This window comes from Hylobates moloch, unplaced genomic scaffold, assembly GCF_009828535.3.
Source record: "Hylobates moloch isolate HMO894 unplaced genomic scaffold, HMol_V3 SCAFFOLD_22, whole genome shotgun sequence".
Lineage (NCBI taxonomy): Eukaryota > Metazoa > Chordata > Mammalia > Primates > Hylobatidae > Hylobates > Hylobates moloch.
This window is the reverse complement of record NW_026652297.1, coordinates 42908561-42928185: the sequence shown is the minus strand read 5'-3', so window position 1 is coordinate 42928185 and position 19625 is coordinate 42908561. Positions and strand designations below refer to the sequence as shown.

The 19625-nt window shown below is 47.2% G+C and overlaps 2 protein-coding genes across 4 annotated transcripts in view; one reads left to right on the top strand and one right to left on the bottom strand.

The window, feature by feature from the left end:
• The first annotated feature begins 376 nt into the window (after positions 1-376).
• STAR (steroidogenic acute regulatory protein) lies at positions 377-10048 on the top strand. Its single transcript, XM_032144197.2, has 7 exons — positions 377-846; positions 2932-3045; positions 3359-3486; positions 5391-5549; positions 5691-5875; positions 6507-6600; positions 7446-10048. Exons 1-7 carry the CDS (start codon positions 783-785, stop codon positions 7557-7559), a joined length of 858 nt encoding a protein of 285 aa, XP_032000088.1. The 5' UTR covers positions 377-782; the 3' UTR covers positions 7560-10048.
• Positions 10049-12073: 2025 nt separating this feature from the next.
• The window catches only part of ASH2L (ASH2 like, histone lysine methyltransferase complex subunit), a 30282-nt gene continuing 22730 nt past the window's right edge, over positions 12074-19625 (bottom strand). For all 3 annotated transcript variants that reach the window (XM_032144192.2, XM_032144193.2, XM_032144194.2), the window contains 4 exons: positions 17638-17730; positions 15953-16051; positions 12901-12960; positions 12074-12812 (listed from right to left, as the gene is read on the bottom strand). In XM_032144192.2, the coding sequence (XP_032000083.1) occupies positions 12705-12812; positions 12901-12960; positions 15953-16051; positions 17638-17730 (360 nt within the window). In that variant the 3' untranslated portion in view covers positions 12074-12704. The remainder of the gene's footprint in view (positions 12813-12900; positions 12961-15952; positions 16052-17637; positions 17731-19625) is intronic.

Below are 19625 nucleotides of genomic sequence, written 5' to 3'. Positions count from 1 at the left end.
GCACGATCTTGGCTTACTGCAACCTCTGCCTCCTGGGTTCAAGTGATTCTCGTGCCTCAGCCTCCAGAGTAGCTGGGATTACAGGTGCCTGCCACCTCGTCTGGCTAATTTTTTGTATTTTTAGTAGAGAGGAGCTTTCACCATGTTGGCCATGCTGGTCTTGAATGCCTAACCTCAAGTGATCCGCCCACCTCGGCCTCCCAAAGTGCTGGGGTTACAGGCGTAAGCCACCGCGCCTGGCCAAGGGAAGTTTTTTTCTTTTTTTATTCTTTTCTTTTCTTTTTTTCTTTTTTTATTTTTTTAACACAGGTTTCTGAGCCTCAATTCCAGATCAGCTGAGCCTAGAGTTTCTGAAGACAAGGGCTAGAAATCTGCACTTTAAACTCTTGAAAACCACTGTGTGCCTTCATCTAAGCTGCCCCTGCTTCTCTCCCCTCCATCCCTCCAGCCTGGCCCTGTCCTCCCCACTCTCCCCTGCACCCTCCCCCGCCCCACGCTCCCCACAAACGGCCAAAGCAGCAGTGTGAGGCAATCGCTCTATCCTTGACCCCTTCCTTTGCACAGTGAGTGATGGCGTTTTTATCTCCTGATGATGATGCACAGCCTTCAGCGGGGGACATTTAAGACGCAGAACACCGAGTCCAGGCTGCAGCTGCGGGACTCAGAGGCAAAGCTTGAGGGGCTCAGGAAGGACGAAGAACCACCCTTGAGAGAAGAGGCAGCAGCAGCGGCAGCAACAGCGGCGGCAGCGACCCCACCACTGCCACATTTGCCAGGAAACAATGCTGCTAGCGACATTCAAGCTGTGCGCCGGGAGCTCCTACAGACACATGCGCAATATGAAGGGTGAGCGCTGCGGGAAGGAGGCAATGAGGGGTTGGCCAGCTCTCAGCGGATGAGGCTTAGGCCACCCAATTCTGATCCTAATTGTGCCTCTTACTGGGTGAACCTGGGCAAGTTTCTTCCCTTCTTGAATCTCAGTTTTCCCCTCGGAAGAAGTGGGCTGGTTACTAAGATGTATCCCTTCCAGATTCTATAATTTCTGGTCTCCCCTCTAGGACTCCAATCTTTTTTTTCTCCTTTTCTTTCATTTTTATTCTTTTTCTTTCTTCCTTCCCTCCTTCCTTTCCTTTCTTCCTTCCCCTTTCCCTTCATTCGTTCTTTTTTTTCTTCCGCCTTTTCTTTTTTTTGTTTGAATCAAGGTCTCTGTCACGGAGGCTGGAGTACAGTAGAACAATCATAGCTCACTGCAGCCTCAAACTCATGGGCTCAAGCCATCCTCCCACCTCAACCTCTTGAGTAGCTGGGACTACAGGCGTGCACCACCACAACCAGCTAGTTTTATTTATTTATTTATTTATTTATTTATTTATTTATTTATTTATTTATTTATTTTAGAGACAAAGTCTTGCTATATTGGTCACGCTGGTCTTGACCTCCTGGGCTCAAGGGATTCTCCCACCTTGGCCTCCCAAAGTGCTGGGATTACAGGTGTGAGCATCTACACCTGGCTTACTTTATTTATTTTGAGACGGAGTCTCACTTTGTTGCCCAGCCTGGAGTGCAGTGGCATGATCTCGGCTCACTGCAACCTCCGCCTCCTGGGTAGCTGGGATTACAGATGCATGCCACGCCTGGCTAGTTTTTGTATTTTTAGTAGAGAGAGAGTTTCGCCACGTTGACCAGGCTGGTCTTGAACTCCTGACCTCAGGTGATCCGCCTCCCAAACTGCTGGGATTATAGGCATGAGCCATGGTGCTCGGCCTATTTTATTTTTGAGGCAGTCTCGCTCTGTCGCCTAGGCTGGAGTGCAGTGGCGCTATCTTGGCTCACTGCAGCCTCTACCTCCCAGGTTCAAGCAATTCTCCTGCCTCAGCATCCTGAGTGGCTGGGACCACAAGCGTGCACCACCATACCTGGCCATCTTTCTTGAACTATTCCGGACTTTGCCTTCCTTCAGAGCTGGACAAGGCTTGTAGCAGGGGTGCACAGGAAAGTCTTGCCCACAGTGGCAGAGTAAATATTAGACTTGACTCCCACAGGCAAAAAAAGATGGAGGAGAAGAAAGATAAGGGAGTAAGACAGGAGGGCAAGGTAAAGAGAGAAGACGGTGGGGCTGGGAAGACTGGTTATCATTGAACAGCCAGGAAGGGGCAGAAACCAGCTACAAGAGGCCACTTTTGTAGAGCTGATTAGCATCCAAGGTCATTTGAATCAATCCCCTGCTGCCACTGAAGAGTACACAAGTCAATCTAGACATGATCTTTCCAATTACACTGGATTGAATTAGCTACCTTTAGAGTGAGAAGCCATGCTTAGATCTGCAGCTGGCAGTGTTGGTGTTGTCCTCACTAGATGGACAGGACTTCCCTGGCCCAGAATCCAGGGGCACACAGAGTAGCTTATGCATGCAAGCACACAGACTCATGGAAGCACAGATTCATGCAAGCACACAGACCTCATGCAAGCACACAGACTCACGCAGACACACAGACTCATGCAAGCACACAGACTCATGCAGACACACAGACTCATGCAAGCACACAGACTCACGCAGACACACAGACTCATGCAAGCACACAGGCCCCAGGAGTTGTCTTCTCCTTATGAAGTAGGATTTTTCTGGTTGCTTGAACACAGCTTTTTCCCTTTTTAGGGACAGAAACTCCAGCAGGCTCTGGTATAGCCCATCTCCAGGCAGGGCCAGGCCTGACCACCCCAGATGGAAGGCAGATTTCTGGACTCCGGAGCACTGCAGTGGGAGTTGGGGGCCTGGCTCTAGTTCAGGTCCCTGCTAGAATCCTGTGTGCGCCTGAGCAAGTCACTTCCCTCTCCAAGCCAACTTACTCATTTGAGACAAGATGAGGGGGTGGAATGGTCCATCTCTAAGGGGCTTTCCAGCTCCTAGACAAGGGTTATTCCCTTCTGCAGGGCTGAGGCAACAGGCTGTGATGGCCATTGGCCAGGAGCTGAACCGGAGGGCCCTGGGGGGCCCCACCCCTAGCACGTGGATTAACCAGGTTCGGCGGCGGAGCTCTCTGCTCGGTAAGTGCTGAGGCTTCTGGGCTCCTGGTGCTGCTGGCAGGAGGTTCCCTGGAGGGTGATGTGGTGCATGTGGCTTTGGCTCCCCTCCTGCCCTTCCTTCATTTTGAGAGGACGTTCCCGGCCTAGAGTTCCTCAAGGCCAGATCCCTCTCCGGTCACCTGTGGCGGCTGTGTCTAACTCGACCAGCAGGCTGGCCCCTATGGCTTTAGTCCGAGCTCTTCAGAGCAATGAGCAGACCCAGAGCTCCAGGGATGAGAGCTGGTGGAGGCTGGGAGATGAAGGAAGCTCTGTCTCTCCTTGGCTGTGTATCCAGGTTCTCGGCTGGAAGAGACTCTCTACAGTGACCAGGAGCTGGCCTATCTCCAGCAGGGGGAGGAGGCCATGCAGAAGGCCTTGGGCATCCTTAGCAACCAGGAGGGCTGGAAGAAGGAGAGTCAGCAGGTAAGCATGGGGCAGAAGCCTGTGGTTCCTCCATGCTCCACTGCCATCCTCAAGGCCAGCTGGAGTTACTGTTCTTCCCAGAATTCCTGTCTCATGCAGCAGTCACTGGGTAGCAAGTGGTTTTATCTTGAGAACTCTCCTTTCTCGATAATATATCCTCAGAAATGCTCTTCCCCCATAAAAGACATCCTGGAGAGTCCTGTTTGAGAAACACTATTCCTGTGTCCTTAGCTACAGAATACGATTGCATTGTGCACCCACTTGGCAGAGACCATGCAAGGGGGACTCCAAGTGCCTCATCGCCCTGGGTCAGATATCCCAACGACGCCAAAGTGCACTGTCTGTGCTGTCAGCCCACCTGTGGCTGGGCTTGCAGGGATGATGTGGGCTCACCGTACAACAGGCCTGGACTAGAACACAGAGTGGCCCACGGCCTTCTGGGGTTCTCTGCGCTTGAGCACTGACCCATCACTGGGGACAGTAATCAGGTTCACGGTAAAGGCTGGTGGCTCTGTTATGGAGATTTTGGTGGCTTTACCTTCAGCAAAAGCTGACATGCTGCCCACTACACAAAGTTCAGGTAGAACCCCTCCTTCCCTAAGTTCTCAGAGTAACAGAGTTAACAGACTACTAGTTTGGGAGTCAACTGGGACTTAGGTCGGCACTGCTCTTAGTTAAGGGTCCCTGGGCCAATCACTGACCTTCTCTGTCCCCACATTTTTCTGGTGTGGAATGAGGTATTGAACTAAAACAAATCTTGAAGATCCCATTCAACATTCTATGTATCCACTTAAGCTGGTGTAAACCACTTTTCCCACTCCCAAGTTTCTCTCTTGGGATCTCTGAGCTTCTAAAGTAAGAGTCTTTTCAGTTGGACCTACCCATACCACCATCATTCGCCACCAAGACAAAGGGTCCAGTGGGGCTGGGTGCAGTGGCTCACGCCTGGAGGCCGAGACGGGAGAATTGCTTGAGCCTAGGAGTTTGAGACCAGCCTGGGCAACACAGGGTGATCTCATCTCTACAAAAAATTTAAAAATTAGCTAGGTGTAATGGTGCATGCCTGTAGTCTCAGCTACTTGGGAGGCTGAGGCAGGAGGATTTCTTGAGCCTAGGAGGTTGAGGCTGCAATGACCCATGATTGTGCACTGCACTCCAGCCTGGACAACAGAGTGAGACTCTGTCTCAAAAAAACAAACAAACAAAATCTTAAAAAGGGTCCAGTGGCAGCAGGTAACTTCCACCAGTTGTCAGCAGATGCACAAGGCCATGGCAACAATGATTACCGACTCTATCTTAGGACAGTTCCAGGCTTCCTTGTGCTCAGCTTGGAGTTCCTTTGCCGTTCCCCTCCCCACCTTGCCTTGTATTGCCTATGAGACCTAGGCTATATTTTTTGAGACAGAGTCTCACTCTGTCGCCCAGGCTGGAGTGCAGTGGCGCGATCTCTGCTCACTGCAACCTCTGCTGCGCAGGTTCAAGCGATTCTAATCTCGGCTCACTGCAAGCTCCGCCTCCCGGGTTCACGCCATTCTCCTGCCTCAGCCTCTCTGAGTAGCTGGGACTACAGGCGCCCGCCACCACGTCCGGCTAATTTTTTGTATTTTTAGTAGAGACGGGGTTTCACCGTGGTCTCGATCTCCTGACCTCGTGATCCGCCCGCCTCGGCCTCCCAAAGTGCTGAGATTACAAGCGTGAGCCACCGCGCCCGGCCATGCCTGGCTAATTTTGTAGTTTTAGTAGAGACAGTGTTTCACCATCTTGGCCAGGCTGGTCTCGAACTCCTGACCTCGTGATCCACCCACCTTGGCCTCCCAAAGTGCTGGGATTATAGGCGTGAACCACCGTGCCCGGCCAAGAATATTTTTGTCTAACCACCTTCTGGGGGCTCCTTTCTCTGACAGGACAATGGGGACAAAGTGATGAGTAAAGTGGTCCCAGATGTGGGCAAGGTGTTCCGGCTGGAGGTCGTGGTGGACCAGCCCATGGAGAGGCTCTACGAAGAGCTCGTGGAGCGCATGGAAGCAATGGGGGAGTGGAACCCCAACGTCAAGGAGATCAAGGTGAGCAAAGTCCAGGTGCGGGTGGCAGGGGCCCAGGAGAGCCCAGTGTGAATGCTGTATCAAAGAGAGGACCCCTAGCTGTGGGGGGTGCTTGGCCCAACATAGGCTGAGTCGTGATTCTGGTTCCCCATGGCCTGGTAGGTCCTGCAGAAGATCGGAAAAGATACATTCATTACTCACGAGCTGGCTGCAGAGGCAGCAGGAAACCTGGTGGGGCCCCGTGACTTTGTGAGCGTGCGCTGTGCCAAGCGCCGAGGCTCCACCTGTGTGCTGGCTGGCATGGCCACAGACTTCGGGAACATGCCTGAGCAGAAAGGTGTCATCAGGTAATACGGGCAGCAGGCTCCAAACCCCCCTCTTCTAACACAGGCCTGCAGGTGTGCACCCAAGCATGTAGACTGCATCCCCAGCTCCAAGAAACCAACCCTTGGTGCACCCATGGCTTTTTTACTTTTGGTAAAAAGAGGGACAAAGACAAGATAGGCCCTACTTGGACAGCCAGACAGCTTGTCATGACCCTCCCAGAAAGTTTAAGAACCTTAATAATTTTCTGAAGCATGGGACAGGGCTGAGGTTCAGCTGGTACGCTCAGACACAGCTGTAATGTAGACTAAAATATTGAAATAATCCATACCACTCAGTACACCATGGCCTCCTGAATTTCCCAAGGCCCCAGCCCAGCCACCAGCCTGAATCCTTCCCCTGACATCCAAGTAATCCAGCAACTAAAGGGCACAAGAGGCCTCAGGGGCTGCTCCAGCTACAAGCAGCCTTTATTCTGATGAGCTGGTAACTGTGCCAACTGCCAAATAATTACCCTTTGCAAAGGGCACTTCCCTGATGAGACTTGGAAAAGACACGGTACCGTAGAAACGCATATCTGCGGTACTGGTGTAAGCAGCCAGTGCTAGAGAGAACTCGCAACTGTCCTCCTGACTTGACTTCTCCATTTGCCAGGGCGGAGCACGGTCCCACTTGCATGGTGCTTCACCCGTTGGCTGGAAGTCCCTCTAAGACCAAACTTACGTGGCTACTCAGCATCGACCTCAAGGTGAAGGGCATGGGAGGGGGACCCGGGGGGCAGGCGGTAGTGAGAAAAACAGGCTCTTCCCATTCCCCCATACTGCAGAAAGAATCCTCTTCTATCCTGATAGACTCACAGGCTGTAAGACAGGGAAGGGCCTTGAGTGATGGCCTAATTGCTACTCTACCATCTCCAAAGCCTGTGGTGGCTCCCTCTTCTGTCTTTTTTTTTTTTTTTTTTTTTTTTTTGAGACTGAGTCTCATTCTGTCACTCAGGCTGGAGTGCAATGACATGGTCTCAGCTCACTGCAACCTCCGCCTCCCGGATTCAAGCGGTTCTTCCGCCTCAGCCTCCCGAGTAGCTGGAACTACAGGCGTGTGCCACCACACCTGGCTAATTTTTGTATTTTTAGTAGAGACGGGGTTTCACTATGTTGGACAGGCTGGTCTCAAACTCCTGACCTCATGATCTGCCTGCCTCCCAAAGTGCTGGGATTACAGGCGTGAGCCACTGCACCTGGCCCTCTTCTGTCTCACAGCAAACTTCAGCTCTTATATGTAGTTATCATTTTAGAAAGAAGGAAACTTAGGTCCAGAGATCTGAAGGGTGAAAAAGGCAATATAACTTGTTCAGGGTCACATAGCTGGGAACACCAGGCTGAAACATCTTGTTGGCCAGTCTTGTGCTTCTGAAAGTCATGACAGCAGAGCAGCAATGCAGTCCTCCTGCCCTTGACCGGGCAACTCCAAGGCCGCACCTATTAACAGAGCTCGAAGACCAAGCCCCTGGCAGCCTGTTTGTGATAGGGTGCAGAGTGTCAAGAGTGGGCCAAAACCCACAAGATGGCCAAATTCTCCTACCTCCTACTGCAGGGGTGGCTGCCCAAGAGTATCATCAACCAGGTCCTGTCCCAGACCCAGGTGGATTTTGCCAACCACCTGCGCAAGCGCCTGGAGTCCAGCCTTGCCTCTGAAGCCAGGTGTTGAAGACCAGCCTGCTGTTTCCAACTGTGCCCAGCTGCACTGGTATGCACGCTCATCAGGAGAATCCCTGCTGGAAGCCTGCAAGTCTAAAATCTCCATCTGTCGACAGTGGGATGGGTGGGGTTCGTGTTTAGAGTATGACACTAGGATTCAGATTGGTGAAAGTTTTTGGTACCAAGAAAACAGGGATGAGGCTCTTGGATTAAAAGGTAACTTCATTCACTGATTAGCTATGACATGAAGGTTAAGGCCCCTAAAATAATTGTAAAACTTTTCTTCTGGGTCCTTATGTACCCACCTAAAACCATCTCTAAAATACTAGTGGCTGATATGGGTGTGGGGGATGCTAACCACAGGGCCTGAGAAGTCTTGCTTTATGGGCTCAAGAATGCTGTGCGCTGGCAGTGCATGTGCACAAAGCAGAATCTCAGAGGGTCTCCTGCAGCCCTCCGCTCCTCCCAGTCGCTGCACAGCAACACCACAGAACAAGCAGCGCTCCACAGTGAGTGCCTTCCAGAAATATAGTCCAAGCTTTCTCTATGGAAAAAGACAAAACTCATTAGTAGACAGGTTTCCCTATTGCTTCCATAGGCACCAGTCAGAATAAAGAATCATAATTCACACAAAACATCAGTCTGTGTTTTAATATTGTACTGTTAAAAAAAATCTATGCAGCTGGGCGCGGTGGTTCACGCCTGTAATCCCAGCATTTTGGGAGGCTGAGGCGGGCGGATCACAAGGTCAGGAGATCAAGACCATCCTGGCCAACACGGTGAAACCCCGTCTCTACTAAAATACAAAAAATTAGCTGGGTGTGGTGGCGCACACCTGTAGTTGTAGCTACTTGGGAGGCTGAGGCAGGGGAATCCCTTGAACCCAGGAGGCGGAGGTTGTAATGGGCGGAGATTGTGCCACTGCACTCCAACGTGGATGAGAGTGAGACTCCGTCTCAAAAAAAAAAAAAAAAAAAATCTATGCTAGTAGATTACAACTTCACACTAGAGGAGTTCTGGACAAAGCTTTTAATTAGTCAAACTAAATTAATCAGGCTCATTAAAAGGAAAGGAACTACTGGGAAATTATGTAATTCAATAACTTAGACTCTTACCAGGATCTTTCATAAAAATTTAATTTCCTAAGCATAACCTAAATGAGTTCTTAAAGAATTCTATAAGCAATAGCTGATTAATGGTCCCTGGAAGATGAAGATTATAACTGTTTATTTACCTAATTAAAAGGAAAAGCAGTGCCAAATATGAGAATAAACAATATTAGTTAACATTTCTGTTATTTATGATGCCAATTAGTAGTAAGATAATTACACAGCTGTCAACTTTGTTTGGGGCTGGCAACTTCTCTGCTTAAACAGGCTAAAAGTTTAGTATTCTGGGAGAAGTGGCTGAAAGAAATATGGTGAGAGCAAATTCCCTTTCCCAGGAGTCAAGAGAATTTATGTGAGGTGGCTCCCGCCTGTAATCTCAGCACTTTGGGAGGCCAAGGCAGGCGATCACCTGAGGGCGGGAGACCAGCCTGACTAACATGGAGAAACCCCGTCTCTACTAAAAATACAAAACGAGCTGGGTGTGGTGGCGCATGCCTGTAATCCCAGCTACTTGGGAGGCTGAGGCAGGAGAATCGCCTGAACCCAGGAGGCGGAGGTTGCAGTGAGCCAAGATCGAGCCACTGTACTCCAGCCTGGGTGACAGAGCGAGGCTGTCTTAAAAAAAAAAAAAAATTATACACACATATACACACACATTGGGATGGGAGGCGGGTAGAGAGGATGAAAAAATCACCATTACCACCTGAAGCTTTTCCATTCTTGTTTAAATAGCATTGATGATTTGCACCATTTGGAGATAGAGCTCTGGCTTATTATAAAACAGGAGCTGGGCACAGTGGTGCCTACCCACAATGCCAGCTACTCTGAAGGCTGAGGTGGGAGAATTGCTGGAGGGCAATTTGAAACGAGTCTGGGCGAGATAGTGAGACCTCATCTCAAAAAAAAAAAGAAGGAAAAAACAAAGGAGTTGATGAAACCAAATTATGACAAACTAAATTAAAAAATTAAAAAATAGCATTAGTGGGAACACTGGTATTTACTGAGGTAATAAAATTTTACAACTAGTAAAGGTATTTATTATAATTTATTCAGATTGTTTCTTAGTTTATTTTTGGCATGGATAAAATTGTTTATCTAGGAGCCTCAGAGTTGAGAAAGGATAGTTGTAGAGAAGTATTTCTAAAATGGAATTATGATCCACTACCAGCTAAGAGAAAATAGTTACTTGTTTAAAGATACCTTAAAGCAACATATATTCTAGTTTCAAGAGAACAGGCTGACAGTCAAGAAATAGGTTTTTAACAAACCCACTGGTTTGCTGGATTCTAATTGCCTCCTTCAAACTATGTAATTGTGTCTTTCTGGTTTCTGTGGAGATATTTTCCCACTTGTTTAATTTTACACTGGAATAAAACAAGTTGTCACTGTTGATCTGATTACAGAAACTATTTTATATAGGACTCTGTGAAGAGTAGATATTCTCTGAGCCCTTCAAATGAACTGTATTAAAACACACATACTTTTGAAGTTTGAGAAGAACATCATTATCTGTAACCTTTGATTTGTGAAAATAAAATATATACAAAAAGCTAATTTTATAATTTAGATGGAGAGTGGGTATACAACTTATATGTGGTAATTTATATTACAAAGAGTTAACATTCAGCTTCCTCTAAATAACACCACCCTCATTTTCTTGGAGTTCCTCAAGCTCCGATGACCTAGAAGCTTTATAACCAGGTCTGCCCTTGAAGACCAGCTCATGTATTAATAGGTGTCTAGGGCTGAGCCTCAGCCTCCAATCACACTTGACCTGTACAGGCTTTCCTGTTCAGAGATATGGAGTGGCCAAATCAAAGTGTCTGGGTGATTCATCAGGAGACAAATATATCAGTCAATGCTACTATGTTAAAATATCAATATTGTCTTGACGTGTGGGAACTCTCTTAAACAGGAAAATGACAAGATATTCAGAAGAGCCACAGGCATAACATGGTGATTCTGCAGCAGCATGTCACCCTCCACGTGGTGAGCCACTCTACCTATTAACCGAGGTAGAGCGGTAAATGCAGGAGAGACTTTGGGCAATCCTGGGAGGGCTGTCTTTGCCGTAAGACTGATGTATTGAAAAAAGGAAGACAGGCCGGGTGTGGTGGCTCATGCCTGTAATCCCAGCACTTTGGGAGGCCGAGGTGGGCAGATCATGAGGTCAGGAGATTGAGATCATCCTGGCTAACACAATGAAACCCCGTCTCTACTAAAAATACAAAAAAAAAAAATTAACCAGGTGTGGTGGCACGTGCCTGTAGTCCCACCTACTCAGGAGGCTGAGGCAGGAGAATTGCTTGAACCTGGGAGGTGGAGGTTGCGGTGAGCCGAGACTGCGCCACTGCACTCCAGCCTGAGTGACAGAGTGAGACTCCATCTCCAAAAAAAAAAAAAAAAAAAGAGAAAAAGGAAGATAAGGAAACTATATAGGAATCCAAAAGGAAGGGTTTTTTTGTTGTTTTTTTTTTTTGGACACAGGGTCTTGCTCTGTCGCCCAAGCTGGAGTGCTGTGGTGCAAACATGGCTCACTGCAGCCTCGAACTCCTGGGCCCAAGGGATCCTCCCACCTAAGCCTCCAGAGTAGCTGGGACTACTGGCATGTGTCATCACGTCTGGCTAATTTTTTGAGAAGGGATCTTGCTATGTTGCCCAGGCTGGTCTTGAACTCCTGGTCTTGAGCAATCTTTCTGCCTTGATGTCTCAAAATGCTGGGATTATAGGCGTGAGCCACGGTGCCTAGAAGGCACATTCTTTTTTTTGAGACAGAGTCTTGCTCTGTCGCCCAGGCTGGCGTGCAGTGGCACGATCTCAGCTCACTGCAACCTCCGCCGCCCGGGTTCAAGCAATTCTCCTGCCGCAGCCTCCTGAGTAGCTGGGATTACAGGTGCCCGCCACCACGCCCAGCTCATTTTTGTATTTTTAGTAGAGATGGGGTTTCACCATGTTGGTCAGGCTGGTCTCAAACCCCTGACCTCGTGATCCGCCTGCCTTGGCCTCCCAAAGTGCTGGGATTACAGGCGTGAGCCACCGGGCCCGGCCTAGAAAGCTCATTCTTACATTTCAGTCTTTAATAGTCGGAAAACTGCCCTTTAGCCATCAGCTCAGGGCAAAGGAAGATAAGCAAGACAGGAAACCACCTGCACATATATCAACATCCACGTTCCAAGGGAAGACCAGGAGGGAGACCATTAGCCCTTTGAAACTCTTGTTCATCTCCTGAAGGTGGCAGATTTTCACAGGAAAGGGGGTGGCTGATTGGCAAGAATGGGAGCAATAGGAAAGCGGCCAAAACACAAGTCAGAAACCCGGCTCTTCCTCCCAGTGCCAGCTCCCTTCCTCATGCTGCTTACATTTCTGAACACTGTCACCAAGAGGCACCCAACCTGAAGGGAAGCAAAGTGTCACACCAACTTCAAAACAAGTTTTATTTGGGAAGTTTCTCGTTTTGTTAAAGCTGCAAGCAAGTTTCTTTCACAATTACACTTCTAGAGATCTAGTAGTTTTAGGAATCCAGTGTTCAAAAGTGTATTTCGAAATGAACAAAACCAAACCCACACCAAAAGGAAATAGTGTTTAGATTGGTTTGGAATGTATAGCCATTGATTTCAGGTGTTCTCAGAAACAGGCTACCATTTCCTTGGAAAACAAGTGGGATGGAGTCAATGCCCACAGAAGGAAATGTCTTTTAAATAAGTTAGTTACTCGGACAATATTATTCACTCCTTAGAAAATATAGTAGGATAACAAGTCACAGCTGGCAGGGTATGCAGTACAGCACCGATTTCACAGGGGGCTTATGCAATCCTGGAGTCAGCGGTTGTTGGCTTATGGTACACAAAATAAGAGCAGTCACTGGAAGTGGGGAGAAAATAGTGAAAGGCAGGCAGTCTCCCACAGTCCTACCCAGCCTTTTAACTTGCTAAAAGGAGAGGCTGTGTTTTTAGCATCTTTGGGAGAACATTTGAGACAGTTCAAAAACAAAAACAAAACCCCCAGTATTATTCCCAGAAAGTCCTTGACAGAAAAGAGGGACCTGGTCAGGGTTCCCACGGGGGACTGCGCCTCCCATCCACTTCTGTCTCCACGTGATACAAGACGTCAGCCAGGGTGTGCTCTACCACGGCACCCCAGCCCATGTCACTCATCTGCAGGAGGAATGAGAAACAGAACACGGTGACTACAGCAGCCATGGCAATGCTGAGGACACATGCAGCCATTTGTAATGTTACTCACAGGGCGGTAAGTGAGATCTTTCGGAGGATACTTGAAGCATGGTCCAAAGTTAATGGAAACCTGGAGCGAATTCAATTCAAGCAGACATGGAAAAAATGGACAAAAAAAATTGGAAAAGTTAATTTGACACAGGAAATTTTCACTTTAAACGTGGCTACAATACTCGGGGGATAAATGGAACAAATGAGATATATATTAAATATTACTAAAAGTGGTCAACATCCTGATGTCCATCAAGAATTAGGTAACTAAAACCGATCTGTGTTGATTTCTGTTGTCAAAGAAAAATAAAAATTCAGGATCCCAATTTGCTCTGTCAAAAGGAAAAAATTAAGCTGAAAGCTGAGTCATGCAAGAAACTGCCTTTCCTTTTGTTGCTAAGCAGACACCTACAGATAAAAGGTTAAATATCCCCACAGGCAGCTACTTTATGTTCACCTTACCTTATGTGAAGTGCCGATTTACCGGGCACGAGATGAATAAATAATTGACTTTCCCTTATCTGCTCCTTTTCTCTTGCAACACATGGATGACCATACTCTCCTACTTTCCCCTCCAACCCACATTTCCCCTTTATTTTACTTTTTTTTTTTTTAGACAGGCTCTGACTGTTGTCCAGTCTGCAGCGCAACAATGCAATCATGGCTCACTACACCCTTGACCTCCTGGACTCAGGGGATCCTCCCACCTCAGCTTCCCAAGTAGCTGGGACTGCAGGCATGTACCACCATGCCTGGCAAATTTTTTGTAGAAAAGGGGTTTTGCTATGTTGCCCAGGCTGGTCTCGAGGTCCTGGGCTCAACTGATTCTCTTATATTGGCCTTCCAAAGCGTTGGGATTACCGCCGTGAGCCACCATCCAGCCCTTTTTCTTTTAAAAATTTTTAAGCCCTCAAACTCATCCTTGGAGAAAGGCACAGACCACAGACTGTTTCTGTGATTCTGTTTTTTTCTTACAGGCAGGTCCTTAACTTTGGCAAAATAAACTTCTAAATTGATTGAGATCTGTCTCCGATAGTTTTGGTTTACACTGTTTAAAGATTTCCCTTTTTTTTTTTACCTGCTTCAATGGTGCCTACAGACAGACTAAAAGTACATGGAAATCTTCATGCATTAACTTTTCTTTTTCTTTCTTTTTTGAGACAGAGTCTTGCTCTGTCACCAGGCTGGAGTGCAGTGGCATGATCTTGGCTCACTGCAACCTCCACCTCCCGGGTTCAAGCAATTCTCCTGCCTCAGCCTCCCGAGTAGCTGGGACGACCGGCGCGTGCCACCACGCCTGGCTAATCTTATTTTTTTTTCTGAGACAGAGTCTTGCTCTGTTGCCCAGGTTGGAGTGCAGTGGCACGATTTCGGCTCACTGCAAGCTCCACCTCCCGAGTTCATGCCATTCTCCTGCCTCGGCCTCCAGAGTAGCTGGGACTACAGGCGCCTGCCACCATGCCCGGCTTTTTTTTTTCTGTATTTTTAGAGAGACGGGGTTTCACCGTGTTAGCCAGGATGGTCTCGATCTCCTGACCTCATGATCCGCCCGCCTCGGCCTCCCAAAGTGCTGGGATTACAGGTGTGAGCCGCCGCGCCCGGCCAATGCCTGGCTAATTTTTGTATTTTTAGTAGAGATGGGGTTTCACCACATTGGCCAGGATGGTCTCGATCTCTCGGCCTCCCACCAAAGTGCTGGGATTACAGGCGTGAGCCACTGTGCCCAGCACCCCCTCCCCATTTTTTTTTTTTTTTTTGAGATGGAGTCTCACTCTATTGCCCAGGCTGGAGGGCAGTGGTGTAATCTTGGCTCACTGCAGCCTCCATCTCCCGGGTTCAAGCGATTCTCCTGCCTCAGCCTCCCCCGTAGCTGGGATTACAGGCGCGTGGCCACCACATCTGGCTAATTTTTATATTTTTAGTAGCAACGAGGTCTCATCACATTGGCCAGGCTGGTCTTGAACTCCTGACCTCTGCCTGCTTCACCCTCCCAAAGTGCTGGGATTACAGGCATGAGCCACCGCGACTGGCCTAACTTTTCTTTTCTTTTTTTTTTTTTTTTTTTGACACAGAGTCTCGTTTTGTCACCCAGGCTGGAGTAGTGGCATGACCTCAGCTCACTGCAACCTCCGCCTCCTGGGTTCAAGTGATTCTCCTGCCTCAGCCTCCTGAGTAGCTGGAATTACAGGCATGTGCCACCACGCCCAGCTAATTCTTGTATCTTCAGTAGAGATGGGGTTTCGCCATGTTGGCCAGGCTGGTCTCGAACCCCTGACCTCAAGTGATCCACCCACCTTGGCCTCCCAAAGTGCTGGGGTTACAAGCGTGAGCCAGTGCACCTGGCCCCAACTTTTCTATATGTTTGTATCTGTCTACCTATCTATCTACCTACCTACCTATATATTTTTAAAACCAACAGGCCCTAATGATAGTACCCTTCTTCATGTTTGGATCATATTTAAAAAAAAAAACAACTTGCCAGATGTGGTACCTCATGCCTCTCTGTAATCCCAGCACTTTGGGAGGCTGAGCTGGGAGAACTGCTTGAGCCCATGACTTTGAGACCAGCCAGGGCAATGTAGTGAGATCCTGCCTCTACAAAAACAAAAACCAAAAAATTAGCACACCCCAGCTACTCAGGAGGCTGAGGCGGGAAGATCACTTGTGGCCAGGAGGTCAAGGCTCTGGTGAGCCTATGCAACAGAGTGAGACACTGTCTCAAAAAAAACAAAAAAAAAATCAATGTAAGCAACAATGACTAATAATGGTGAGTTATCATGACATCCCAGGAGGATTTGTGTATGTGTATTTATATCCTTCCTACTGAACGGTAACACCACACCACGTGCTCAGGGGAAAAGTATGGCACACACGAACTGCAGGACCTTTTTCTATCCAGCAAATACTCCCTAAGATGCCCAAACTGTTTTTGGACTAAACTAATGGTAGCAACACACGCGCATGCCACTCAGGCTGCTTGGATTTCTTTCCAGCACTCAGTAACTTTGTCATCGCAACCCATTCATCTGCTTCCTTCAAGTTTCGCTCATGGGATGGAAACATGTACGTACCGTGCAGCTCTTGTACAGTGAGATGGCTGGAAAGTAAACCCCCTCAAAAATATCTTTGTAAGCCACACCTTGATTGACACCATTTTTATAAAATATTATCTGAAACAAAAACCATGATTTTACTTCAGAACTGTAAAAAAGAACAAACAAAAAAAGAACTCTCTAGGAAAATATGTTAGAAGTGCTGCTGCCAGACTGCTAATCACTCACCCAAGAACAGTACATAACTTGTGTAATAACAACGTCTTCAATTTTTATAATACTTTCGATTTTTCAAAGCATGTTAATATGCACTATTTAGGCTTCTTTATTTCTTTTTTGAGACAGGGTCTCACTCTGTGACCCAGGCTGGAGTGCAGTAGTGTGATCTTGGCTCACTGCAGCCTCAACCTCCTTGGCTCAAGTGATCCTCCCACATCAGCCTCCCAAGTAGCTGGGACTACAGGCATACACCACCATATCCAGCTAATTTTTAAAATTTTTTTATAGAGACAGGATCTCACTGTATTGCCCAGGCTGGTCTCAAACTCCTGGGTTTTGTTTTCTGAATTCCTGTGCTACATATACCAAACAGTTCTATATTTTATTATTCATTGCATTGTATTTATAAAAGTAAGCTGGGAGGCCGAGGAGACAGGATTACGTGAGGCCAGGAGTTGAACACTAGCTTGGGCAACATAGTGAGACCCCATCTCTACAAATTTTTTTTTTTTTTTAAAGTAAGCTGGCCTTCCATGGACTCCTTGGGACCACACCTGTTTAAGCGTGCTTATTTATCAATTCCTTTCCCTTGAGTCAGTTGTCACTCTGCTTTTTCACTTTGAAGTTCTCTAAGACTCTTACGTCACATCTCTGAATCCCCATGTTCCTCCTTTCTCTTCCAGAATGATACTGAATATTCTCTCTTGACTGCTTCAGTTCTTCAGAAAAGGCTGCCTTCTCTTCCCAGCAAGAGGGGGCTTTCTGGTTATTGCATCTTTAGATCTAATAATTGTTTCTCTTTAGTATTTCTTTCCTAAAAACAGCGGAAACTCTAGTTTCTTTATTTCACCTACATCTCCTTCTATTGGTGTCCTGGGTGGCTTCACAGCATTAGCATTTTTATGAAAAAAATGTTTCCAGCTTAACTTTCTTCCTCTCCATCCCACTTCCCTTTTTATTTTTGGCCCTTGTGGCTGGCCCAGATGTGCCAGCCTTTCTCTGGCTGTGCTATGACCTTGGGCAGACATGTTTCCAGCAACCCCGGAAGCGGAGGCAGAGAAGGTTCTGAAGGACACTGAGTGAGACGTTACAGCGCCTAGTACCCCTGGGCCACACCACAAGGTCTACTCTCCCACTCCAGGTTCCCTCCCTTTAGACTTGATACCTCCTCTGATAAAGAATAAAGACACTGGACTTGCTTCCTCAGTCTCTTGTAGATTTCCCATCAGGCCACTATTTTTATACACTTTTCTCTACAGAGTGATCCTGAAAGAACAGGATCATGTCTCTAACAGCAGCAGCAGCACGGTACTACATAAAGAGCAAAACACAATAAGCAGAGGGCGAGCTTGCCGCTGGCCAGTGGGGCTACCAGACGCCCCTTCATTCCCCTTTGGGCCTCGTGTTCCTCACTTTTATAATGAAGGAATGGGTCCTAATCCTCAAGGCCTTATGATTCTAATGTTCTTACGGCCATGACTCACCTCACTATGGGGAGTCTGCTTCAGGCTCTTCTCTGCTTTATCCACAAAGTCTTTTTCCTCAAAATACAAATAACTCTTGAATTTTATCAAAGCCTTGAAAACCAAGAAAGAAAAAAAGGCACAATAAAGCATCAGCTCCATCGCCATGAAAAAAACGCATCTGCACACAAATAGTGTTAACCCTTTGAGCTCTACAACAGATATTAAAAATCTTTGCAGCTGAGTTTTGCTAGATTTTGAACTATTATACACTTCTTTAAAAATACCAGATGGCACATGTTTATTAAAACATTTTCAGTAGTCCTTTAGTAAGAAACGTGAGAAAATACATAATACATACACACTTACCATAATAAAAATACCCATAAAAGTGGCTAAATTCACACATCTTTTCCAATAATATCACTGAAAGAAATGACAAGTTTATTGAGTCTATAATCTCTTATTCTTTTTTTTTTTTTTTGAGACGGAGTTTCGCTCTTGTTGCCCAGGCTGGAGTGCAATGGTGTGACCTCTTGTCACTGCAACCTCCGCCTCCTGGGTTCAAGCAATTCTCCTGCCTCAGGCTCTCGAGTAGCTGGGATTACACCACACCCGGCTAATTTTTTGTATTTTTAGTAGAGACAGGGTTTCACTATGTTGGCCAGGCTGGTCTCAAACTCCTGACCTCAGGTGATCCACCCGCCTTGGCCTCCCAAAGTGCTGGGATCACAGGCGTGAGCCACCGCACCCAGCCTATTCTTTTTTTTTTTTTTTTTTCTGAGACAGTCTCACTCTGTCACCCAGGCTGGAGTGCAGTGGTGTGATCTTGGCTCACTGCAACCTCGGCCTGCCAGGTTCAAGCGATTCTCCTGTCTCAGCCTCCCAGGCAGCTGGGATTACAGGCATGCGCCACCACACCCGGTTACTTTTTGTATTTTTAGTAAAGACGGGATTTCGCCATGTTGGCCAGGCTGGTCTCGAACTCCTGACCTCAGGTGATCTGCTTGCCTCAGCCTCCCAAAGTGCTGGGATTACAGGCATGAGCCACCGCACCAAGTCTACAATCCCTTATTCTATGAAAATATTTTGAAGGTCACCTTCTTCCCCATCCTAGTTTCCCATCTTTTCCCACAGGTGGTCTCTGGGTCACCTCTTTCTTACTGGTTCTTAAGAGTCTATTTAACTATTCACTTCCAGAGAAATATATGACTTTAATTTAAAAAATTTCAATTTCTTAACATATATTTGTATTAAACATGGTTAGAAAAGAAGAATTCCCAAGATACACAAGCATATAAAATGAGAGTCTCTCTTTCTATGTCCCTTATACCCAGTTTCCCCTGCAAAAAGTAATCACTGTTCCAATGTCCTGGTATACTTCCAGAGAATCTAGGCATATATTGTCTTCAAAATTAAAACACACACATGTGGCCGAGAGCAGTGGCTCAAGTTTGTAATCCCAGCATTTTGGGAGGCTGAGGCAGGCAGATCACGAGGCCAGGAATTTGAGACCACCCTGGCCAACATGGCACAACCCCGTCTCTACTAAAAATATAAAAATTACCTGGGCGTGGTGGTGCATGCCTGTAATCCCGGCTACTCAGGAGGCTGAAGCAGGAGAATTGCTTGAACCTAGGAGGCGGAAGCTGCAGTGTGCAAGACTGCATACCACTGCACTCCAGCCTGGGTGACAGAACGAGACTCTGTTTCAAAATAAAACACCAGATAAACATACAGAAAAAAAAAAAAAAAAGCCCCAAAAGCCATACAAATGGTAACATATTATAAGCTTTGTCTTGCATCTTGAGTTTTTAACTTGGCAACTACATTAGAGACCATTTTATCATCAGTATATATGTGGCTTTTGAATAGATCCGTAGTATTCTGTCGTGTGGACATGTCACTGAAAATTATTTATTTATTTATTTATTTATTTTTGAGACAGTCTTGCTCTCTGTCGCCCAGGCTGGAGTTCACTGGCATGATCTTGGCTCACTGCAACCTCT

Coding starts and splice junctions, on each gene's coding strand:
- STAR (XM_032144197.2), top strand. CDS start 783: ATGCTGCTAGCGACATTCAAGCTGTGCGCCGGGAGCTCCTACAGACAC. Junction 847..2,931: donor ACACATGCGCAATATGAAGG/GTGAGCGCTGCG, acceptor TCCCTTCTGCAG/GGCTGAGGCAACAGGCTGTG. Junction 6,601..7,445: donor TACTCAGCATCGACCTCAAG/GTGAAGGGCATG, acceptor CTCCTACTGCAG/GGGTGGCTGCCCAAGAGTAT.